The sequence below is a fragment of the Gallus gallus genome, chromosome 8, assembly GCF_016699485.2.
Source record: "Gallus gallus isolate bGalGal1 chromosome 8, bGalGal1.mat.broiler.GRCg7b, whole genome shotgun sequence".
NCBI lineage: Eukaryota > Metazoa > Chordata > Aves > Galliformes > Phasianidae > Gallus > Gallus gallus.
In genome coordinates, this window is record NC_052539.1 from 2,048,316 (window position 1) to 2,070,028 (window position 21,713).

Below are 21,713 nucleotides of genomic sequence, written 5' to 3' on the forward strand. Positions count from 1 at the left end.
AGCAGTTGTCACACTCAGGTCACTGCAACAGACAGCCCAAACACCCACCGTAGTTACGTGGGTGTTCTAATTGTTTACTGGCAATGGTAAACTGAATTACTGTATAAACAGCCTCTTAACATTTCTCTCGAAAAATAACAACATATGTTGCCTACTTTTCCTAATTTTCTCTGACATATTCTCCATCATATTCTGTTGTAGTAATCTGTAGTGTTATATTTAAGGATAACAATTGACAAGGCTTAACACCTCTAACTATGTTATATATTCACTTCTGTTTCAAAAATTTCTTTAAGCAATTATATGTGTCTGAGTAAATGAATTGGAATATCAATACTGTGTTATGTCTCTTGTTTCATAATACTGGCCCATGATGTCAGAGGTGGATGATGGTGCTATAGCAGTAGAGGTTGGAAAAAGGTATACTCAGAAGGAAAATTCTAGGTGAAGCAATATTTGATTCTGAAGTTGTTTTCAGGGTTCCAAATCTGATGACCATTGTCAGAGATAACAACTGTTTTTTCAATGAAATAATAAATAAGAGTTTTTCAAACTGATAAACTTTTAGTTCTTTTAAACTTAAATACCTCTGAAACATATTTGAAATTCAATATTTCAATATATCAAAAATCCTGAAGATTTTTTTTCCTAAATTTCCTCAAATTAGGTTATATTATGCTAATATTTGCAATCTACATATATAACCTTAAATGTAAACATTTCAAAACTGGCAGTAAGATATCTGACTTATTTTATTTCCACCTGTTAAATATATAAAGATACTCACCTGCTACAAGGCTGATGACTTCAGAAGAATTGCTGTAAGAGGCAAAAGAATCTGTAAAAGCTTTGACTGGTATGACATATATCTGATAACGAGTTAAATAAATGCAGTTTCACATAGGAACACCAAGGCTTTTCAGTAACCAACAGACAGCATTACAAGCTCACTGTAAAACAAGAATGCTACAGCTGAGTCTGACAGCCTGTGGGCAGATGTGGTTGGGATCTCTTGCCCTGCACTGAGCGCTACTAAGGGGGAGAAACAAGGGAGCTGCATCAAAAAGCATTACTGCTTGCATAATTCTGTCCTTATCACCAGTAGGAAACATCTTTAATTTAATGATTGGAGTGACTCCTCAAACCATCTTTGGTCCTCCTGTTAAACATGTGTCAGAAAACTTACATATACAAAAAATATAAAATTAAATAATAATAAAATTAAGTTTAAGTACTAAAACATCACAGAACAACTCAAAGTTTTCTAGAGTCATATAGGCAAAAATTGATTCTGCTTCCTGAATTAGAAAAGAATCTGAGGAAGAGCAGCTCCCTGCCCTCCTAGTGAGAAAAGAAGGGATGAGAGGATCTGGAAGATATGAACCCTTTGGTTTTACTGTGGCTCGAAGGCTGAGAGATTTCTGAAGAAACTGTTCTAAGTCCTCCTTCCGTGCCAGCAGTAAATGTCCCCTCACATGTTGCACAGCACCCCTCACAGCAGGAGCAGCAGTCAGCCTGGGGTTCTAGCACAGTTCTAAGGGAAGGCAATAGCTGTCCTGTCCCAATACATCATCCTACAGACCTGTCAAGTCAGTCCAGAGATGGCTGCAATGAACAGTTTCTCCAACCGAATTCAAAACAGTCCCAAGAAACTGTATCATTCCCAATACTTTTAATTGAAATCATTTAGAAGAGGTATTCCGGACAACTTATGGATATTTTTCACAAACGTAGTGGCAAGTGTTTTCTTCTAGCAGGTTTGTCCCTCCGTGTTTCAGACAAAAAGGTACAACAGGGAGATTTTAATTCTCTCTCACCGTACTTGCACTGCCAGACAAGGCAACAAGAGGGATTCTGAGTTTCTTTTGAAAGGATGAAAAGACGAATGGATGACTGTTCCAAGGATTAGTGAAATATGAGACTTCTAACACTTCTGCACTAACGCTTGTGAAATATTATTGAAAAACAGAAAAGAAAAACAAAACATTTTTTAAGAAAGGGAGAGAAATACGAAGCTTACCTAAGCTTTTTTTGGTGTAGGTCATAGATTTTATACAGAACCAACAGTAAAGCAATTGATGTCACAACAATCAAGAACACCAAGAATATAATCAGGGCCCTCGAGTTATCTAGAGACAGGCAAAGAATAAACACATTATTTCTCAGATAAATAATTAACAGTATATAATTTTTCTATTTTTTCTCTCTTTGATTTTAAAAAGTATGTACACAAACCAGGGCAAGGCTCTGATTTTTGTTTTGGGGTGTGTGTGTGTGTGTATGTGAAAACAACTAAGTACTTTTAAATATTAAGTTTAGATTTGTTATTCCACAGTACAAAAAAATGTTAAGCTCACAGAAAAGGAGGGAACAACTTCTTCCTCATTATGAAAACTTTTACTGTAGTCCTCCATGTCCACCTGTCAAAATGCCACAGCTGACCAGCCTGGCATGGCCCTGGTCCGCATGCTGTGCTCACTGAGCAGGAAGCTGGAGCTGCTCTGAGCGTGTGAGCAGTGGGAATGGGGGACCTCATCCCCAGGGCCGCAGCAGCTCCACCAGCAAGTGCAGCCCACCCCCTGCATGACGGCCCATCCTGTCATCATTTGCTCACTACACGAATGGGCATGTGAAGTCTTGGGTAGTTGGTCAGAAAAAGTTCTGTTCCTCATCTCATCTCTTAATTTATCTCTTTTTAATCTTTTTTTTTTTTTTTTTTAATGACAGCCCTTGCGAGCTCGACCAAAACATTTTAGTAACAGATATTCTTCAAATGAAAAAGACATTTATCCAATTCCTTTAATCCAGCCATCATCTTGAATTGAATTCAAAACAGGATTTCTCATGTAAGAGATCAGTGACATGTTTCCTGTGACTCTGACGGTTGATTAGACTTTTTTGGAAGACATGAAGGTATGTCTCCCAAAAAGATGCAATGGGAAAAGCCTTCCATGTAAATAAGTTACTTTAGTTAAGTAATATACGAAGTTCTTCTTTATTTGTATCTCATCTACTATACTTTTCATGCCTACGATACTTCGACTTTCTTAAAATATTTAGAATTGTACACACACACTCCACGGGAGTGGGGATTCCCCCACAAAACACACCTCTTGGAACACAACATCTGAATGCAGGAAAGTAATTTGGAAATGAACGGTTTAAGTTAGAGGAATGAGTTTCTAAATACATTAGAATGTGTCATGAGGAAGCCATGGCTATTTAGGTATTCTGAGTCGTATTTGATGCGTTGTTAACATGCTTTCTTTTACATTAATGTTGAAGAAGGATTTTTTTTTTTTTTTGAATGCAGTTAATTATTACCTATACAAATAGGTAGATTGTAACAGAATTCAGAATTTACACCATTACTCCATACTAAACTCAAGAAGTAAAGATGCTGTACGTTTTTACTTACATCTGGTATATATTTCCTCACATACCGAGTCTCCTGTATACACTCCATTAAACACAGATATCTGCATACAGTGGGCGAGAATAATAAAAATGTTAAGATGCATCAAGTAAAAATGATTGCATAAATTCTTTAAAAAGAAAAAATCTGTAGGTCTTACAAATATATCTATTTTAAATGAATCAATCTTATTGGCAGCATGTTACAGTGCATCTCACGTTTCCAGCTATGTTACAGCGAGATCTGGATCCAGAAATAATTGTTTGACTGAATAACAATGTTACTGAAATAGGAGACCTTTTACAAAGTCAAAGACAGATGCATCTACAAATATATTCTGTCTCTAACCAAATCTCGCAAACCTGAAAGAGAAACCAAACAATGTGTAATGAGGCGTCATTAATTTATTTGCTTCGATACCAAATATATAAATAATAAACTGATTTGGATATTTCTAAGCCAATTACTGTACTGGAATTTATTCATAAAAAGTTAAATTACAAAAGCCAAAGACAACTGTAAATAAAGTTGCTTTCTGGAAATATTAACTTTTGGTTACTTTAATTGTTAAACAAAATACCAGCTTTGTTTAGATATGTTCATATTCTTCATACTATTGTACATTTATCCCTCCTTTTTCATTTTCTTTATAGAAAGTCCTCTCTGTCCCAAGCTATTCAGCTTGTACGTTGCATGTGGTCAGAACCTACATGGAGTAGCATGTAAAGGCTTGATTGATACGACTAGAAACATATGCAGAGACATGTTATTTCATAAGTAATAGCTACTTGTTTACATCTCCTGCCTGCAGATCCATAGATGATCTCCACTACCAGATTTGCTTTTTTCTCTAAAATCAAGTATAATGCACCTAAACAATGTAAATATAGGAGTTTTGCTTTACATTTACCTTAATGGGTTTACTTACCTTAAACGTATATTTTGTCAAGTAAGAGAGATCTCTTACTGTAAAATTGCATTCATTTTTCCTCTGATTCTCACCACTGTTGCTGCTGGAATTCCAAGATAATTTAAATTTTGTTTCATTTCCATACACTTTTTGACTTCGGCAGGCAACTTTGACAGTATTATCAGCCAGCAATGTTAGTTTGAAGTCAGTCACTTTCTCTGGTTCTGTTTGTAAAAGAGGTGTTACTGGATCCATTCTCATCATTTCAAACCAAACATTTTAACAGTATGTGTTCATGTCTAAATGTTAGATCCTCTCTTAACAATGTTATACAATTCCTTCCTTAAAAATCACAGTCCCAATTTAACAAGATCAAAAAATCCACTTGGGAAATCAATTTGGCCTTATACAAACTGAAAAAGATGCCAAACGGAACTGAGACAGCTGAGAGCAACAGAGCTCCGTTGGAAGTCGGGCTGCAAAGATAATAAGATGGCAACTATCTTTTGCTTCTGATGTCACTTAACCATTTGAGGAACGTGGGATAACAGACAAAACATGGGAACAAAGTTTTCAGCCTGAGTATATAGGTTTCAAAACTGATGTGGAAAAGTACTAGTTGGATTCAAGTGTCATATTGCCCTAAAACTCCTAAAACTTTTTACTTTTTAATGCTAACACATCTATGTTATTAAGATATTATTAAGCCTATTAACCCTGATCTATGTTTTCTACCTTTAATTTTGCATTGTGCTGCAAAAGATTTAAGAATGGGGACACAGCCCAAGGGACCTTTCACTGAGAGCTGTTAAAGCCTCAGAACACAGTAAATAACCATCCACAATAGGCAGCTTTATTAGCCACACTGCCATGGAAATTTTCTTCAAAAACCACTTCAAGTTGCAAGCCAGTACACTAAGAAGCATAAATATGCAGCTGTTTTTTCTTCATATGGAGAGTTAAGATATGTGAGGCTTTATGAACATTTCATCTGGGGGGCAGCAGGAAGCAGGGCATACACTGCTTTGCTGGATGGGCTGTGGTTCCTGATTCACTTTTATCTACAGGGCACATCTGGGAGTTCCACCATGCTGCTGAAAGAACTGGGACAAGGACAAAGAAAGCATTTCTTGTGGGAATTGTGTGTTGAAGATGGAAAAAAGTTTTCCAAATTGTTGCTATTTCTATTCCCAAGGAGCTGTGCTCTAATGACGTTCTCCTGTTCAAGACATCAAAAAAATAATCTCGGTATCTGCTTGATCATGTTGCTGTCATCTGTTGCAGCAGTTGGAGAAGGTTTAGCACCACGAATCCATGGAAACAATCAAATTCTACTTTTCACGAATTATAAAGCAACTTTTTTTTTTCCTAGACCTTTAAATACATCATGGACCATAATCTCTACCTGATGTATTAAAATATGACTGGAGCCCGAGAGAGTAGGGGCTCCAAAATACAGAAGTTTTCCAACTAGGTTATCTTAATTTAAACAAACAATTAAATAAATAATGATCATCCTCTAATTAGGACTGTTTAAAAAATAAGGTCCTTTTTCAGTTTTTGTTAAGTCTCAGATCAAACACATTACATTATCAATCAATGCATTTATCAGTTTTTGTTGATGTTCTTTTATAACTATGGGACTTCAAGTGATAATTTTGATCTTTATATTCTTGTACATATAAGCTACAATTTGTTACCAAAATGACCCAGAGTAATAGGGAGATTCCAGTGCTTTCATGAATAATATGCAAAACTGGATGCAAAAATCTCAACATTCCAAAGAGAGATAGAATTTGAATTCAAAAGGATAACATGCCAGAAATATTTCCCAAAGACTTACAGAAACACATTAATAAAAACAGCAGTCAGATTTGGTGATATTCACAAAGCAACAAGAACAGTAACACAAAGCAAACACAAAAACAAACATGCATATTCAAAAAAGCACACCCATTTAAGCTATTGCGACCTCACTAGCACACAAATAATATTTTAGTTTTCAGGATTTTTTTCACTATTTCTTATTCCGTGGAGCTGGAGGAAATATTAATTTTGTATCCCATCAGATTATGTGGCACTCGTGGTGCCACACCTTGACTTCTGTGCTCAGTTTTGAGCCGTGGGGGAAAGAAACCAATCAACCCATCACCACCATCACCAATAAAATAGGAAGCAGTAATGCCTATATCAACCCTTGTCTCCATCAGGAAATATATTCAAAATCTGGTGGGAGGGGTTCTTCTGTTCTTCTTGTCATAAATTTCAAATGAATGCAATTAAAAAAAAATAATCTAGTATGGATAAAAATATTAAATGTTTAATTAAAATAATATTAAATAATAAAAAATGAAACACTCATGATATAAATGTTGGTAAAATATTAATGCTAATAATTTTATGGGGAAATAGTAGTAACATATATAAAACTGCAATGAAGTATAATGAGAAATTATATATTTCCTGTGTTAGTGTCAGCCTTGTTTGCAACAATTAGCAAATGAGACTTACTTGCTGGTTTCGTTTGAAAGCTGCCATTCACTTTTTCTCCCTCAAAGTTTTTATTCTTATACTTGCTTTTTTTAAATGCTCTTACAGACACAGAGCCAGTGCTGTAAGGTTCTAAATCACCACAAGTAAAGCTGGTCTCATTCCTGTTAACGTCTTAAAAAAGAAAAATGAAATTAAGATTTATGCATGTGACCTCTTGCACCTCGTTAGAGTTATGCAAATCCACTGTTGTGTACTTCCACTTTAATTACTATCCAATTTTAGTTACTATCTAAATTTGAGAAATATTTTCTGAAATAACATATCAGGCTCTTTCTTTTCAAGAAATCATTTTCCAGCACGTTTCTTATTTTGAAGAAAAGCTCACAGACAGAATATGTGGTCCCAGTATAATGGGGACAGACACATTCATCTAAATGTAATAGTCTAAAACAGCATAGATGAAGGGAGTGAGAAGAACCTGGATTTACTTGTCTAAACATGTATATGCAATCCTGTACTTAAGACCCCTGACTTTTACATCCGTCCTTTTTGCACAGAAGGCAGCCCCCTTTTTGCTCTTTCCACCATTTCACTAAGCAAACACACATCTGCAGTCCTTCTTAAAAGTTCAATTCTGTTTATCATCCTTGAAGGAATAAACAGGTTCAGTGCTGCTTTACGACAACCTACGCACAAAATCTACTATGTTAAGCTGAAACAGGGAAAAAAGTCCTAAGGGAAGATAATAGCTAAAAGTTTTTGTATTAATTGTTCTTAACCTTTCTATAACAAAACGGGTTTTTCCCTAGGAGAAAAAATGATTCCACTTTCTCACACATTTCTGATTTGTTTAAAACAGAAACATATCTTGTCAGAAAATACATTAAGCTGTAGGTGCACTTTCTGAGGCAGAGAGAACTGTGCTGAAAACTTATCAGGTAACATTTTTACTGCAAGACACACGAGAACTGAAGTGTGACAGCGTGATATCCTGAAATGATAAACTGAATATCCACATCACTGAAGTGGAGTAACCTCAAAGAGACGTTAAAAAACGTTTGTACAAAAAATGTTTAATTGTTTTTACTGGACAGGTGTACGAAATACATTTGGAAAATGCATCATGCTCAGTGCTCTGTAAATATTAACATACGTATGGAATTATTCTATAATAAAGGGGCAATACTTACTTTGAGAAGTGTTATTGCACTTCACAATATAGCCATCTATATGTTCTTCTAATGTGCCGGTAGGTTTCATCCACGTAACTGTTACATTTCTGGCAGTAGGATGCACTGTAAGGTTTTCTGGTGCTTTTGGAGCTGTTTGAAAAAAACGTGGTGGGAAGAAAAAGTTTGAATAAAAATGCAAAATACTCCCTTTTATATCTACTTTGATGAAATTTCAGTAGTACACAAGATAACAATATCATTTAAGATTTTGCCTGGTACATTTCATTCAGAGAAATTATACATAACTACAAAGAGAGCACATAGAAAATCATAAAATCGGAGAAATTTCATAAATTTATTAAATTTGAGATACAGGTGAATACAGCAATATCAAATATCACTAAAATTTTCCAACACTTCCAATTAAAATGCAATATTTTAAATTCATTATAATTTTAACAATACGTACATTTATTTTTATCCTGAATTTTTCTTTACAGGTTACTTGTTTTAGGGTGATTTTGTGTTTAATTCAGAAAATAAAGCTAAACCATTTAGCCATCTCCAAGGACAGTGCTGTTGAAAAACATATCATTATCTCTGGAGACATTCTTTGCAATTATTCTATCACATCTTTTTTCAAAAGCAAGAAGTCAACTCTTGTTTTTGGCTAGGCCTGCATCTTCAGGCACTGGGTAGCCTGGTTTAGTGGTTGGTGACCCTGCCCATGGCACGGGAGTTGAAACTAGATCCAGATTATCCTTAAGGTCCCTTTCATCCCAGGCCATTCTATGATACTATGGTATGATTTTATGATTCGCTGAAACTTGATTACATTAAGCTAAGTTCTCTCTCTTAAAAAAAAAAAAGAAGTTAATCTCTGAGACAAGAAGAGGATGGCATCAGACTGCAGGTCTGAGACAGGAGCTGAAAAAGGAAAAGGCAATTCCGACTATGGTCAAAAGATACAACAGACAGGAGATGGAGTGGCAGGAGCTGACAGAGAACCTGAGACTGGCTGAGCATGATGCCCAATGTATACCTTCACCCTCAGGAAAAGAGATAATGGAATTCATAATAGGTTTTCTAGAAATATATGGAATATAAAGCAAAAATAAGCATTATACTTACCATCATAATCTGTAGTTATGTTGACTTCTTTGGTAAAATTCTTTTCAAAAAACCTTACTGTAACTCTGCAGAGGTACTCACTGTCGGATGATAAAGAAAGTATCGTTATGTTGTCAGCATTTATATCATGTTTCATCAATTCGTAGCTACCAGTTAAATTCCCAGTGCCTCCTGAATTTATGGAATCTGTGGACACAAAAACATCTAATTAATATATTTCACAACTCTAAAAGTACATACCAGCATTTTAACTGGGATTTGCTCTACTGCATTTAATCAATATAATAGCTAGAAAACTAAAGAAGTACCTCAAACAGAAAAGTATACAAGCTCATCTGATGACTGAGTTCTATGCACTTTTATATCAATTCAGTTTGCATAGATCTTTACTTTTCATCACTAACAATGATGTGATTTAACCTCCAACAGTTTACGCAAAAAAATTACAGCAATTCATGGCAGAAATGCAGCTTCTTAGAAGCTCTCCCATCACAATCTTCAGCTCCCTCAAGTGTAAAACCTCAATCCCAGGACACTGGAATCATAGACTTTATTCTGAATTGGAAGGGACTGCGAGGATCATTGAGTCCAATTCCAGTGCAAAATAAAAAAACCCCATATATCTAAGAGCACTGTTGAAACACTTCTTGAACACCAGCAGGCTTGAGAACATGACCATTTCCCTCGGGAACTGTTGCAGTGCTTGGCTATCCTATCTGAGGAGAACTTTTACCATCAACTAAAACCCCCAGGTCTCTGTACGCAGGGCTGCGCTGCAGCACTTTGTTCCCCAGACTACATGAGCTTACAAGATTACACAGTTCCAGGTACAGAGTCCAGTATTTGCTCTTGTTAAATTTCACACAGTTAGTGACTGACAACACTCTATTCTATCAAGATCTCAGTGCAAGGCACCTCTATCATTATAGGAAGCAATAGCTCTTCCCTATTTAGTATCATCTACAGACTTAGCCTGCACTCAATGCTTGTGTCCAGATGACTGATGAAAACACTGAACAGAACACTCATCATACATTTTTCTAGGATGTGAGGATATATCCAGCATACCTTCTGTACAACATCAGTTGCCACCGAACCAATATTTCCTCAGACTCCAAAGCTGGCAAACTCCAATAACAGAGTGCCTCAACTCTCACTGTACAGGAGCCTGCAGAGCCAGATGCCTAGGTAGTTTGCAAGAAAGCAACTCACAGCAGACACTCAGGACCCTAAGCTCTCCCTTTTCCTTCAGGGAAAATTAGTTCCTGAATAATATTTCCTGAAAAAAATTTCTTATGTCTGCAATTTGTGAAGCTGGTAATCTCAGCAATCGAGCTTTCTGGGCTTGAACTCTCCCCACATGTCCTGTAAGCCATGCGAACCCCAGAGGGCAGTCTGACCTGCTGACCTCAGAAATTCTGAACAACTCTTCCCTCACACTAATGCAATTAATTTAGATCTGCCACTCTCATCCAAAAACAACATCTACATTGCTTAAAAAAAAAAAAAAAAAAAAAAAAAACAATCAGCATTTAAAATGTTAGATGTATCTTACTTGTTTTGCAGCTAACAGTCACATTAGAACAGACATCTTCGCAATCTATACATAAAGGATTTAAACGCAATGTTGCATTGTCGTTTCCAATGCTCTCGACATCAAAAGTATACCTTTTTTCATCTAGAAAAGATTAATATTAAATATCACTGTTATAATAGTTAGAATACAACAAATCAATATATATATATTTGTTTCTTTGTTCTGCAACATGAAGATACAATTAGCACAGAATAATATGCAAAAAATTTAACAAGAAGCTGAAATTGAAAACTAAAAGTTGTTCACAAAATAAAAGACAATGTTGGCATTCACATAAAAAAATGAAACTTTTAATCCATCAAAAACAATATCGTTAACAAACAAAACCTCCAGCATAAAAAATAGCTTTCAAATACTGGGTGGCCTCGGTACTGCTAGCCATGCTGCATGTGGCCAACGCAGATGCAGTTCATTTTTTACATTTACAATGAGAAAATTACGTTTTTTACATGAAAACCTCTACCAGAGTCCCTGAAAAGACAACAGTAGATTAGAAAAACCATTACAGCTGAACTACCATATGCAAAATAAATGAATAAGTAAATAAAAATAAAGAAGAAATTACTAAAACCCATATATACCTACCAGGTGGAATAGTAAGATACATGACAATGCAATTACGAGATTGAACTGTATATCTTCTGCACCAATTAAGCATTACTATGTTGTTGCTGGCATTCACTGATAAGCTCTTCCCATCTTCCAGCAGAATATCATATATTCTGTTTTCTTTGAGATTCTTTAGCGTAACTTCAGCCGAGTTATTCTTTTCTTCTATATTCCCGTAATCAATACTATTATCTAAAAGAGAAGGAAAAAATAGTCAACTATAATTTTATGACAATTTTTAAGAAGTATTAAATGTTTTCTTGGCACTTGCAGCATCATACTCGTTTTAAGAATTAGAAAATACAGGAAAATGGTTGCTTTTTTATACTTCATTTTTACTTTTTATTTAACTTCTACTTTAAAAACAGTTTAGTTAAAACAGAAAATTTACTTAGGAAAATATTCTTTTAAATCATTCTCTAGTAAGGAAACCTAAAGAATTTAAAAGATTAACCTCCTAGAACAACATTTTTTATTGTTATTTAAAATGTCCATTGAAAGATAAATATTTTACTTTGATACATTCAATCAATTGCTTGAAGGGAAATTTAAGATTTTCTTGTTCAAAACACTTCATCCAGTAAATAACAAAAGCCGTTCCTGAAAATCAGAGAGGGGAGTGATTTCAAAAAGAGAGAAATCAGCATCCGAGCTTTGGATTTACTATAGCTATGAATTGCATGTTGCAGCGTGTGATTATTGGCGTGATGGGGGGGGAAATTAGAGAGGGCCTCATGAAAGGGACATAGGTTCTTCTATAGCCCTGAACAGCCTAGCACAGGGGCAGCTCAGCAGCTCTATGAATGGAGATGAGAAGGCCAGAAGAGTTAATAACTTTAGTGCCAACCTTCCAGAATTGCAAGACAGTTCATATGGTAACTAATTTGTTTTTGTGATCAGCTTTCTTTGAGTTTACTGATTTGCTCAGCCAGTAGGGCTGAGATGACTAAGGGGCTTCTTTCTTACCACAAGGTTCTTCCGTTGTTGTAGTACTTTCTGTAAGAAAAGAAAAAAAAAATGAAGGTATGCTTCTCACAGAGCGTTAGAGGAGTACAACTGATAATGCTCAAAACTCTTCAATGCATTACAAATATTGTAACTCTACTCACATCTGAAAAAGGGAAGAAAATATCAACTACCTACACACTCTCCTTAGCCAGTTCTTTTACAGATCATGCATGCTTCACCATCTTCAAATGGTGCCAAACTGCTTCTTCGTAACGTTACTCCATACAAAGTTGTACCAGAATATCCCAAATTCACTCATTCTCTGTGATATGAGTTATAACAGTGTTCCAGAATACATATGCTATGTAATGTCTAACTGACAGTTTATAATATCACTGAAGAAACAAAATTTACCTACTGTATGCACAGCTACTCTTTCTGAAAACAGATTCATTCAACATTACACACTACTTTGCAATTATTTTTACACTGGAACATCCAAAAGGAATTAAGAGCCAGTGTTTAGGAAATTTGTACAGAAGCTCAAACAAAGAACTTCATCCTGCAACCAATCATTTAAAATGCACTAAATTAAAGTATTATCCAAAGAGACTGAAATCTGAAGAAGGGCCCTGGAGTTGCATCCCTGCAGCACGAGAGCAGGCTGGCTGAGCAGTGCCCCTGCTATTCTTCATTCACTCAGCAAATAGCTTATCTTGTGTCTTGTGCATTTAATAATACTACTTAAAAAAAAAAAAAAAAAACACCCTTAAGTTTAATGCAGTTCTACTCCTAAAGTTTGATTTTAAATAATTCAGGATTATCTCTCTCATTCTAACACATTTTCTGTGCTTGCAGTATCATAATTGTGACAACTGTGTGCAAGTTTGTCACCTATTGTGCTAGTGGGGATGGTCTCAGTGCTTGCTGGCGTGATGACTGGTGAGGTGGTGTTGTGCAAGGATGTTGAACTGTAATAATCTGTAAGGGAATAAACAACACATCAGCATTTAAGAAGTAAAATTGACTACTGCATATGGCTATGTCACCAGTAATATCATACACTATACTCCTTCCTTTTATTTATTTATTTATTTTAATCCAGGGTTTTTCTAAGTTAGAGAAGGGTGCTGAAAGAAGGACCATGCTTATTTATCCAATAAAACAAAGCAAACTTTTAGGAATACACTGTTTAAAAATGAATTTTGCCATGGAAGGAGACAAACCACTGACAAGTTCCTCTTATCTCTTAAGTCCATTTGTGTGGTTCTTGCTTTGATAGCAGCCTCACTCACTGGAGTTACGATACTACTGAGATGACTGCAAGACTTGTCCATCAGATACCAGATCCCAAATACAATTGGGCTCTTGCCACTATGCTGAATTGCAAGTATCTGTTCTATCTGATAAACCACAAGGTGGAAAAAGTTACCCTGAGGTCAAAGTACTCTGTTTTTCCCTACAGCTCTGAGGGCACTGCATGACACCTGAAAGAAGTAAGCAAACCTGATACAGTTTGATGAAAGGCAGTGAGAGTGCGTGTGGTGAGGGCAGCAGGGCTGCTATGCTGCAAGTGGCCGAGTCCCGTGGTCGGACCAGAGCCTGAGTGCGTGGAGAGGTGCGTGCTGGCTGTGGGAGAGGCACCTGTGGTGAGAGGCACAGCGTCAAATGCTTTGGAGACATTAACCTGAGAAGAGACACAAAGCTGCATACAGCTCTGCTGAGGCAATGCAAACTTGGTAGGAGTCAATGGTACCACAATGTGCAAGGCTCACAGTGCTGGGGGGAACAGGAGGCAAGTGAATATCCAGCAAACGTAATCCATTATGGTACTGGTTGCACATCTTCCATACTATATGCTGAGTTTAAATATTCTCAAGTACAGCACTAAAAAGCAGACTTGTTTGATATTCTACCCTCTTAAAAAAGCTTATTTCATTTCAGCGGGCTGAATGAAAAGGCATTACACAAGATGACTGTGAGCAGGAAAAGGAAGAAGAAACCATAAAAAAAAAGGTGTCAACAAAGTTCTGTAATTTAAATTAAACATTTCTTACCAGTTGATGCTGGCTGAACTCCTTAAGAAGAGAAAGAGAGAGAGAAAAAAATGTAAATTATACTTTCAATGAATCATACATAATCACACAATAAAAATAATAATAAAAAAGAATAATTCATCTCTCCTATCAGCTGAGCTCTCCTTGGGAAATTACTTATTCTAAAGTAATATTTAAAGATATGTAGCAACAACAAGGACCCCCAAACATCAAGCATATGGTATATGAACTGATACTGTCCACATTAAAGTTTCATTTTCTTGAGTCTTGAGGGAGTCTGTGCCATGCAGCCTATGGGATGGGCATAGCTTCAAGGAGGCTGTGATGGATGCCAGCTCAGCTGAAACAGAAGAGCAGCAGTGCCATGGTCCCAATTTCACAGTTACCTGCAGTGGTGCTTGGAGGTGAGAATGATGTGGAGCGTGTAGGTGTAGGTAACGTAGAGGAGAGAGAGCTGGCAGAGGTCAAATTATCATTTCCTGCTGCACAGTGAGAAAAAGATATCATCAAGTGAGAAATGCATGAAGGTGAGAAGCTCATCTACAGTAGAAAAAGACTGGAAGTTTGTATGGATTTCTCTAAGCAATGTTTCTTAGGACAGAAGATACTGGACAGTACTTAAATGACATTTTCATAATTTTCAGTGTATTTTGCAATAACAAAAACTAAAACTCTCAAAATCTCCCAGTTCATCACAAAGCAGTGTGAGTAATATCAACAAATGGAGCTTAACTTGGATGAAAGAGGAATGACTTTATTAGCAAGAAAAACACCAAGGTTAATTATCTTCTCAAGGAAAACCTGACTGGTATATAACCTACAACTACATGCAAGCTAGAAATACTTGACTCAGTATTACTAAAAGCCCTTTACTTTTACTAATATTAATTTCTAAATCCCAGCACTTTTCCTGGACCACCCTGCTGATATTTAAGAAACCCTCCTTAAAGTGCTATCTCTAAGTTAACCTCTTATAAACTACTCCCTGATTTTAGCTAGAAGCTGCGACTTTTTCACAGCTATAAAAATAAACCTCAGCTTAACACTTTGCTTTGAAACTTTGACCAAAAGCATTCTAGATTTGTGTTATGTAATATCAGGAGAAAGAGAGACCAAAATAAATGACAATGGCTGGAACTGTGAGAACAACAACTTGCAGGAGCCTCCACCATCAAAACAGAAGTTTGTCCTCATCACTGTATCTTTTGCTTACTTTGAGGATTAGAAGCTTCCACTTTGAATAAAGAAGCTTAAGAGCCCTGCTCACTTCCTGAAGACATCTCCCTCTAACACGACTGCCATGCTTCCAATAACAAGCAAGCTTCCACTTGTCCACACACTTATTGCTGTCAATGTCCACAAACTGTCATCTCTCTTCTGCCACTTGTGTTTTTCCTTTCTTGCCCTTTTGCTGCTAGTCCTTCTCCATTACAATTCCGTTAAAGTTAAGAAGCAAAAACATAGATGATCTTTTGAACCATCAACGTACCTTCAGCATCTGAAATCTCAGGTGAGTACTGAAAACTTTGTTAACAACAGTCGTATAATCTAGCTATATAGATTAAGCTGCCAAAGAACCATGTAACGCTAACATAAATAATCATATTTGCCATAATCTATTCAGTCTCCAAGTATCTTCATATTTTTTTAAATTCAGTGTTTGAAAGCTGGCACCCAGTCACTTTCAGTGTCATGATATGATTTTTCTTTCTTCAATTGGCTTATCAGCAGAAGAATCAATTATTCCCCTTTCTTCCAAGCCTCACCTTACTTCAGTGCATTAAGTATACTTCATGCTTAGAATTTACTTTCTGTAAGCATCTGTACAGATTGACTTTCACTTCAAAAAATAATAATAATAAAAGGAGTTGAAGTATCGCCAAGTGGCTAATGAAACAATTCAAAATATTTTCTAGGTGTTTAATGGAAATGTGATGGAGGCAAAAATGTATACTTAAAGATTCCCTCTTTTGACTTAAGTTGGGTAATATGAGCAAAAGCGTTGTCACCGTGTTGTGATTCAGGCTGTCTCTCTGATTTCCTTACAGTTCCTGTGGAAGCCATTTTCCTCATTCTTTCCCTTGTCAAGTTAGGAACGATGATACAACTGTAAATAGAGTTTCTTGCTTGCTCATGGTGACAGATACTACACGTTACACATAATCAAAGACCTGATGAAGTTTGGAGAGAGATGACAAGAGGATATTGTCCTGTCCAGTCTGACCCACACCAGGGTCATGCAGAGCAAATCACTTCTTAAAGCAGTCTGGAAAATAACAGTCCCAGATTACCCTTTTTATCTTGGAATAAGCACTGGCATTTTAACAGAACTGTGTGGCAGTTTCATGCCATTCTGAGCAGTTTATAAATCTCCTGTTCTGTGATTCAATGCTATTATTTATTATAGCAATGGAATAGGATGCAGTTAATAAGAATTCAGTAGGTGGCACCAAAACACTAAAGAAGTCCTCTCAAACAGCAAGGCAGACAAAAACTTACAGAGAGATCCTAGATAAAGTGAAGGGACAAAGGGGAACCCAACAAACAAACTGTAATACTCCAGTTTGAGCAGGCATGTTGCTAAAATTAATTTACTTTTCTCTAAATGTGCCGCAGTTTTCAAATACATCTGAGCCAACCTCTGGTTAACAAAGTTAACTGCAAAGTCCAAACTGTTTGCTCACACTTATATTCTAAAACATGTCTGGAAACTTGGAGGCTGAAGTCTAAGAATATCTTTAAAATGAATAAGGATGTTCAGGCCCCCAGAACCATGCCGAGCAGTATCAAAGTCTGACAATTACCAAACTGAGCACGTTGCTATGGGTTTAAATAGGAAATGTTTTTCTCTCATCTTAAAGTGCATCCATTAAGAAGCTGTTTTTAAGATAATATACAGAGCATAGCCTCAGATAATCCAAGTGCAAGAATTAAAGTACATAAAAAGTACCAAAAAGTGCATGCAAGCCTCCCTTTGCCTTCTCTTAATTTGGCCACTGGCTTGTTCCTGCCAACTTAACCAAAAGACTTACGACCTATCAATAGTGTTCGAGCAGCTCTAGCCTTGGCCAGGTACCTTGCAAAAACATCCCACCAATACATCCTGCCAGCAGATGGGCAGCTTGGCTAATTCCTTTGGTTCTCTTTAATGTCTCACTATCAGTTGGCAGACAAGAGTACAGCTGCTGCTTAAAAGAAAGGTTTTAGCTGAGATGACAGCATCTCAAAGAAATACTCCTAAACTGGATGAGCTAATCATACTTTCTCCTGAAAGCCTGAAGGCATTCAGGGCCTGAGATTGAAACATGGGAATATTATATTTTGAAGAAGTCTTTTTGTGTTCAACAAGAGTAAAAAGAATAACTTTGAAAGAAACCAGGCTACAGAAAAATAAACCTAACAACCACAAACATCTTAAACCCCAAGGAGAACAAGCTGCAAGGTCACATTTGGAGGTGCATGAGCAGCTTTGTCACTGCTGCAGTCATGACTCCGGACCTGCTGTAGTGAACCATGGTTGTACTCATCTAAGAAGTTAATGTTAGTTGATGTCCTCTAAGGAAAGGCAGAATAAAGGGAAAACACTTTCCATTTGCAAGAAACAAGCAACCCAAGAGCAGACAGCTAAGGTCTAGGATATGTTAAAAGTTGGTGCATTTCAAGGTACAACCTCTTTAAGCAGAAGTCTCCAGCACATGCTTCATGTGCTTGTGTGTAATTAAAAGAAACTCCTACTACAAAATCAGAAGAACCTGTGTTAAAAGCCTGAAAACTTAATGTTTTTATGGACAAAAACACATTAACTGAAGCGCATCTCCTATGAAGAAAGGTTGAGGGAGCTGGGCTTTCTTAGCTTGGAGGAGAGAAGGCTCCAGGGAAACCTCACTGCAGCCTTCCAGTACTTGAAGGGAGCATACAAGCAGGAAGGGGACCTATCTCTTATAGGTGAAATAGCGATAGGACAAGGAGGAACAGTTTTAAACTAAAAGAAACAAAATTTGGGTTAGATGTTAAGAAGAAATTCTTTACTCAGAGGGTGGCGAGGCCCTGGCACAAGCTGCCCAGAAAAGATGTGGATGCCCCATCCCTGGAGGTGCCCAAGGCCAGAGCACTGCTGCTGTGAGTAGGGTTGTGCTTGCAGGCAGGTCGTACACGGGTCCTTTCGTGCACACAGCTCAGAGAAATGAGGTAAGGAGGGTCCCTTTCTGCTGACCGTGCATTTGGCTTTTTATCTAGCGTGGTGCCATACCTATTGGCTCTTTGCATCCAGCTGCACTCTGTGGTTCTGCTTGAGCTGAGGAGGGGCCGAGGAAGTAAGTAATCCTCACAGCCTTGTGTCTGAGTCTGGGCTCCTTTGCCAGAAATGCTCAGTGATTCTGCACAGCTGCCGCCCTCTCCCAGGTGCTCTCTACCCTTTGGCATATTGGACAGACCCCACACCACCCACCTAGCAGGGCTTCAGACAAAGAAGCCAGCGTAGGTCCAGAATAGGTCTTCCCCCTTCTTACACTTTCAGCAGGGGCAGGGTTCTTCACGCCTGCACTGAAAGTAACAGGATGTGGTCTTGCTCAGATGGAGTAAAGCTCTTTGAGGGGGTCCTCTAGCAAAGAGCACAGACATTAGTCAGCTCCACTGCAAGCCAATCCTGAACTGCAAAAAAAAAGAGCAGTTCCTAGTGGGAGGTGAAGGGTGAGTAAGGCAAGGAGCCTTACAAAATGCTGCCAGCCGCCCTTCTTGGATTTATTTTTAAACTTCAAGTGCAATAGGATGTAATTCACACCTACTTTAAGGCTCCCTTCTGCTGCCAGAGCCGGCTAAGGGGGCATTAAAGTAAGTGAGCATCAGAGCCAGAGATGTTACTGCTTCTTTTGGCCACAAACACAAAATAAAGAGATCCATTGCTACTTTATAAATAAACCTGGGCAAACCTATGAGTAGGCTTGCAAACACTCAAACGTCTGAGTATTTCTATACCACAAAGAACACCTCAAATTTTAAAAGGAGAATCATGTGTGCCAAAGTGCTTCCACAGTCAGAGTGCAGAGCTGCACTTCACTGTGTCTTGATGAAGAAAAATAAAGCTGTTCCTATTTTCTGGAAAAATTGCTGCTTTTTGAAAATTAACTAAAATAAAGATGCATACAGTTCACGCAAAAAACCAATGTGGGATTTTGCATGCTTTGAGTTAAAAAGAAAGAAGAAATTAATCCTTCAAATTTAGCATGTAGAAACTTCCCAGGAAACTGGGACAATTCAGATGCTCCTAAACAAATGCCAAATGTTTTGTTTGTTGTGGATGGAGACATGAAAGCACTTCAAAATAATGCATAATCCTAACTGATAAAAAACTTCAGCAGTCCTAGGAATGCTGCAAACTTAAGAGACGCTGAGGATTAAAAGTAATTGAGAATTAGAATTTCTATTCACACAGGAAATATTTGTGATATTTATTTTCATTTGGAACTTTGGGATAAAAATTTGGAACTATAAATTTTAAACTAAGAAAAACTCTTAAGTGTGTTGATCATAGGTTGCCAATCATATCCTTTTGGCATCAGGATGTAAGCATTCATTCTGACTCTCCAAAATGATAATTAAACTGAACAGTTTTGGTGGGAGTTTCTCAGACTGTTTCCTTTTACACAAATCCATTGATTGTTCCCATTGCGGTTCCTTACAATACTGCAATCACAGTTTAAGAGTGTGATTCTGCCAGCTCTTTCCTGCCACACGTATACCTCTGGGGAGCCAAAGGCTCTGTCCTTCCCAGGACAGGGGAACCTTTGCTCAGACCTGAATTCCACTGCAGAAGGCACAGTCCTTCTGAAAACCGTGTCTCAGGAGTAAGCATGGGTCTGCACACCAGCTAAGTATAATAGGATACAGTGCTGTATTTTTAATGAAAATTGACCTTTAAAATTAATGCTTATTCTTGCTTGCCAACAGCCATGACCTTCTCCTTGCTCTCTAGCTTCCAGGATGGGAGCTGCCTCTGTCCTTCACAGTTCCAGAACCAACCAGAAAGCTAAGCAGAAAGCAATGAATTCAAATAGACCAGAAATCAATACAAGGGCAGGGGGTGGAATTAAGAAGAATTTATCGCTAGCAGATACAAGAAGGAACACAACATTGTAGGTTCAGGAAAGAGGGGGAATTACAAACATCAGAGTTTGTCAACATCCACCAAGTATAAATTCTGCTATCATACAGACCTTGTCTTAAGGAAAGCGTAAGAAGAAAAGCATAAAACGAATGCTGGAATATTTTTTTTCCTCAGCTCATCTAGCTTATCTGAAATCTTTTTTTTTTTTAATCCAGGACAGAAATTTCTGATTCTAATTTACTTTTCCTAGAGGAAAAAAAATGCAGAGGTAAACAGAAATTTCCCTCTAGAAATATTAATTTTATGGAAACATCTGCTACAAACAATATCTGGAGTTTGACAAAACCATAAATGTGCAGTAGAACATAACCCAAAGGCACTAATTCAAATGCATTCTGCCAGTTACACAGTTCTTACAAGCTAAGAAATATCTAGGAAGATAGTGCATTTATCAGGCAGAAGAAAGGCATTTCTATCAATTGCACTGCATTTTAAATGCCCTCCTTGGTCTTCATAGGAATACTTCAGCTACAGTAACCCACTTGTTCGACTGCAGCTAACGACGCCTTTGCTGCGCTGTGGTTTCTCTCATGCTGTTTACTTCTGTTTTTCTTCTACAGAACCCTGCTCAAAAGGAAGAGGGTGCAGCATACTGTGGTTTTGAGCTTAAGCACTTCCAAATGGTGAAACTGTGTTACCATAGCACCCACATGCTCAAGCAATCAGACCTATCTCAGTGCTAAACCACAACTTCTCTAGCGCAGTCATGAAATTTCCCTATTAAACTCCTTTTTGCCAAATTTGCATTTTATAATTATTTTTAGTTGTACAATTAGTTGTACCATTAACATGACACTGTTGAGGACACTTTGCAGGGAGAATTTGGGATGATGTGAATTGTGTCCAAGAGGGAAAGCTATCAAAAGTTGATGAAACAGTTAACTGTGAAGCGTTGGTTACCATCCAGTCATTACGAAACACCGATCCATGAGGGATGTAAGATTGGCTGTGATATTTGCTTGGCAAATTTTGTGATATCTCCAAAAGAAAAGATGTGCTACCGTTTGTTTCCCCTTTTGCATATTTTCAGTGTTTGCACATGCACAGAGCCAAGAGCCACCATCTTCTATCAAGGACCAGTCCCTAACTTCAGTTACAACTCCTCCAGCTCTGCTGTCCCTTCCTTGATCTTCTTTTTCCAAATTTACTGTGAGCAGAAAAAAAAACCACTTGGTCCAAACTGATGGCTTAATAGTATAGTCTGGTTGTGGAACTGCT

General features: G+C 37.4%; 1 protein-coding gene across 19 annotated transcripts in view; it reads right to left on the reverse strand.

Annotated features, from left to right (window-relative positions):
- The window catches only part of PTPRC (protein tyrosine phosphatase, receptor type C), an 81,222-nt gene that overhangs the window by 13,312 nt on the left and 46,197 nt on the right, over positions 1–21,713 (reverse strand). For 8 of the 19 annotated variants that reach the window (XM_046944231.1, XM_046944230.1, XM_015290233.4 and 5 more), the window contains 14 exons: positions 14,719–14,814; positions 14,333–14,353; positions 13,782–13,919; positions 13,170–13,256; positions 12,294–12,323; positions 11,304–11,519; positions 10,677–10,799; positions 9,122–9,307; positions 8,009–8,140; positions 6,837–6,989; positions 4,344–4,549; positions 3,419–3,479; positions 2,021–2,129; positions 788–819 (listed from right to left, as the gene is read on the reverse strand). In XM_046944231.1, coding sequence (XP_046800187.1) covers positions 788–819; positions 2,021–2,129; positions 3,419–3,479; positions 4,344–4,549; positions 6,837–6,989; positions 8,009–8,140; positions 9,122–9,307; positions 10,677–10,799; positions 11,304–11,519; positions 12,294–12,323; positions 13,170–13,256; positions 13,782–13,919; positions 14,333–14,353; positions 14,719–14,814 — 1,590 coding nt within the window. Of the gene's footprint in view, positions 1–787; positions 820–2,020; positions 2,130–3,418; positions 3,480–4,343; positions 4,550–6,836; positions 6,990–8,008; positions 8,141–9,121; positions 9,308–10,676; positions 10,800–11,303; positions 11,520–12,293; positions 12,324–13,169; positions 13,257–13,781; positions 13,963–14,332; positions 14,354–14,718; positions 14,815–21,713 lie in introns of all 19 variants that reach the window. The other 11 variants (XM_046944236.1, XM_015290234.4, XM_025152740.3 and 8 more) reach the window with 9 other exon arrangements.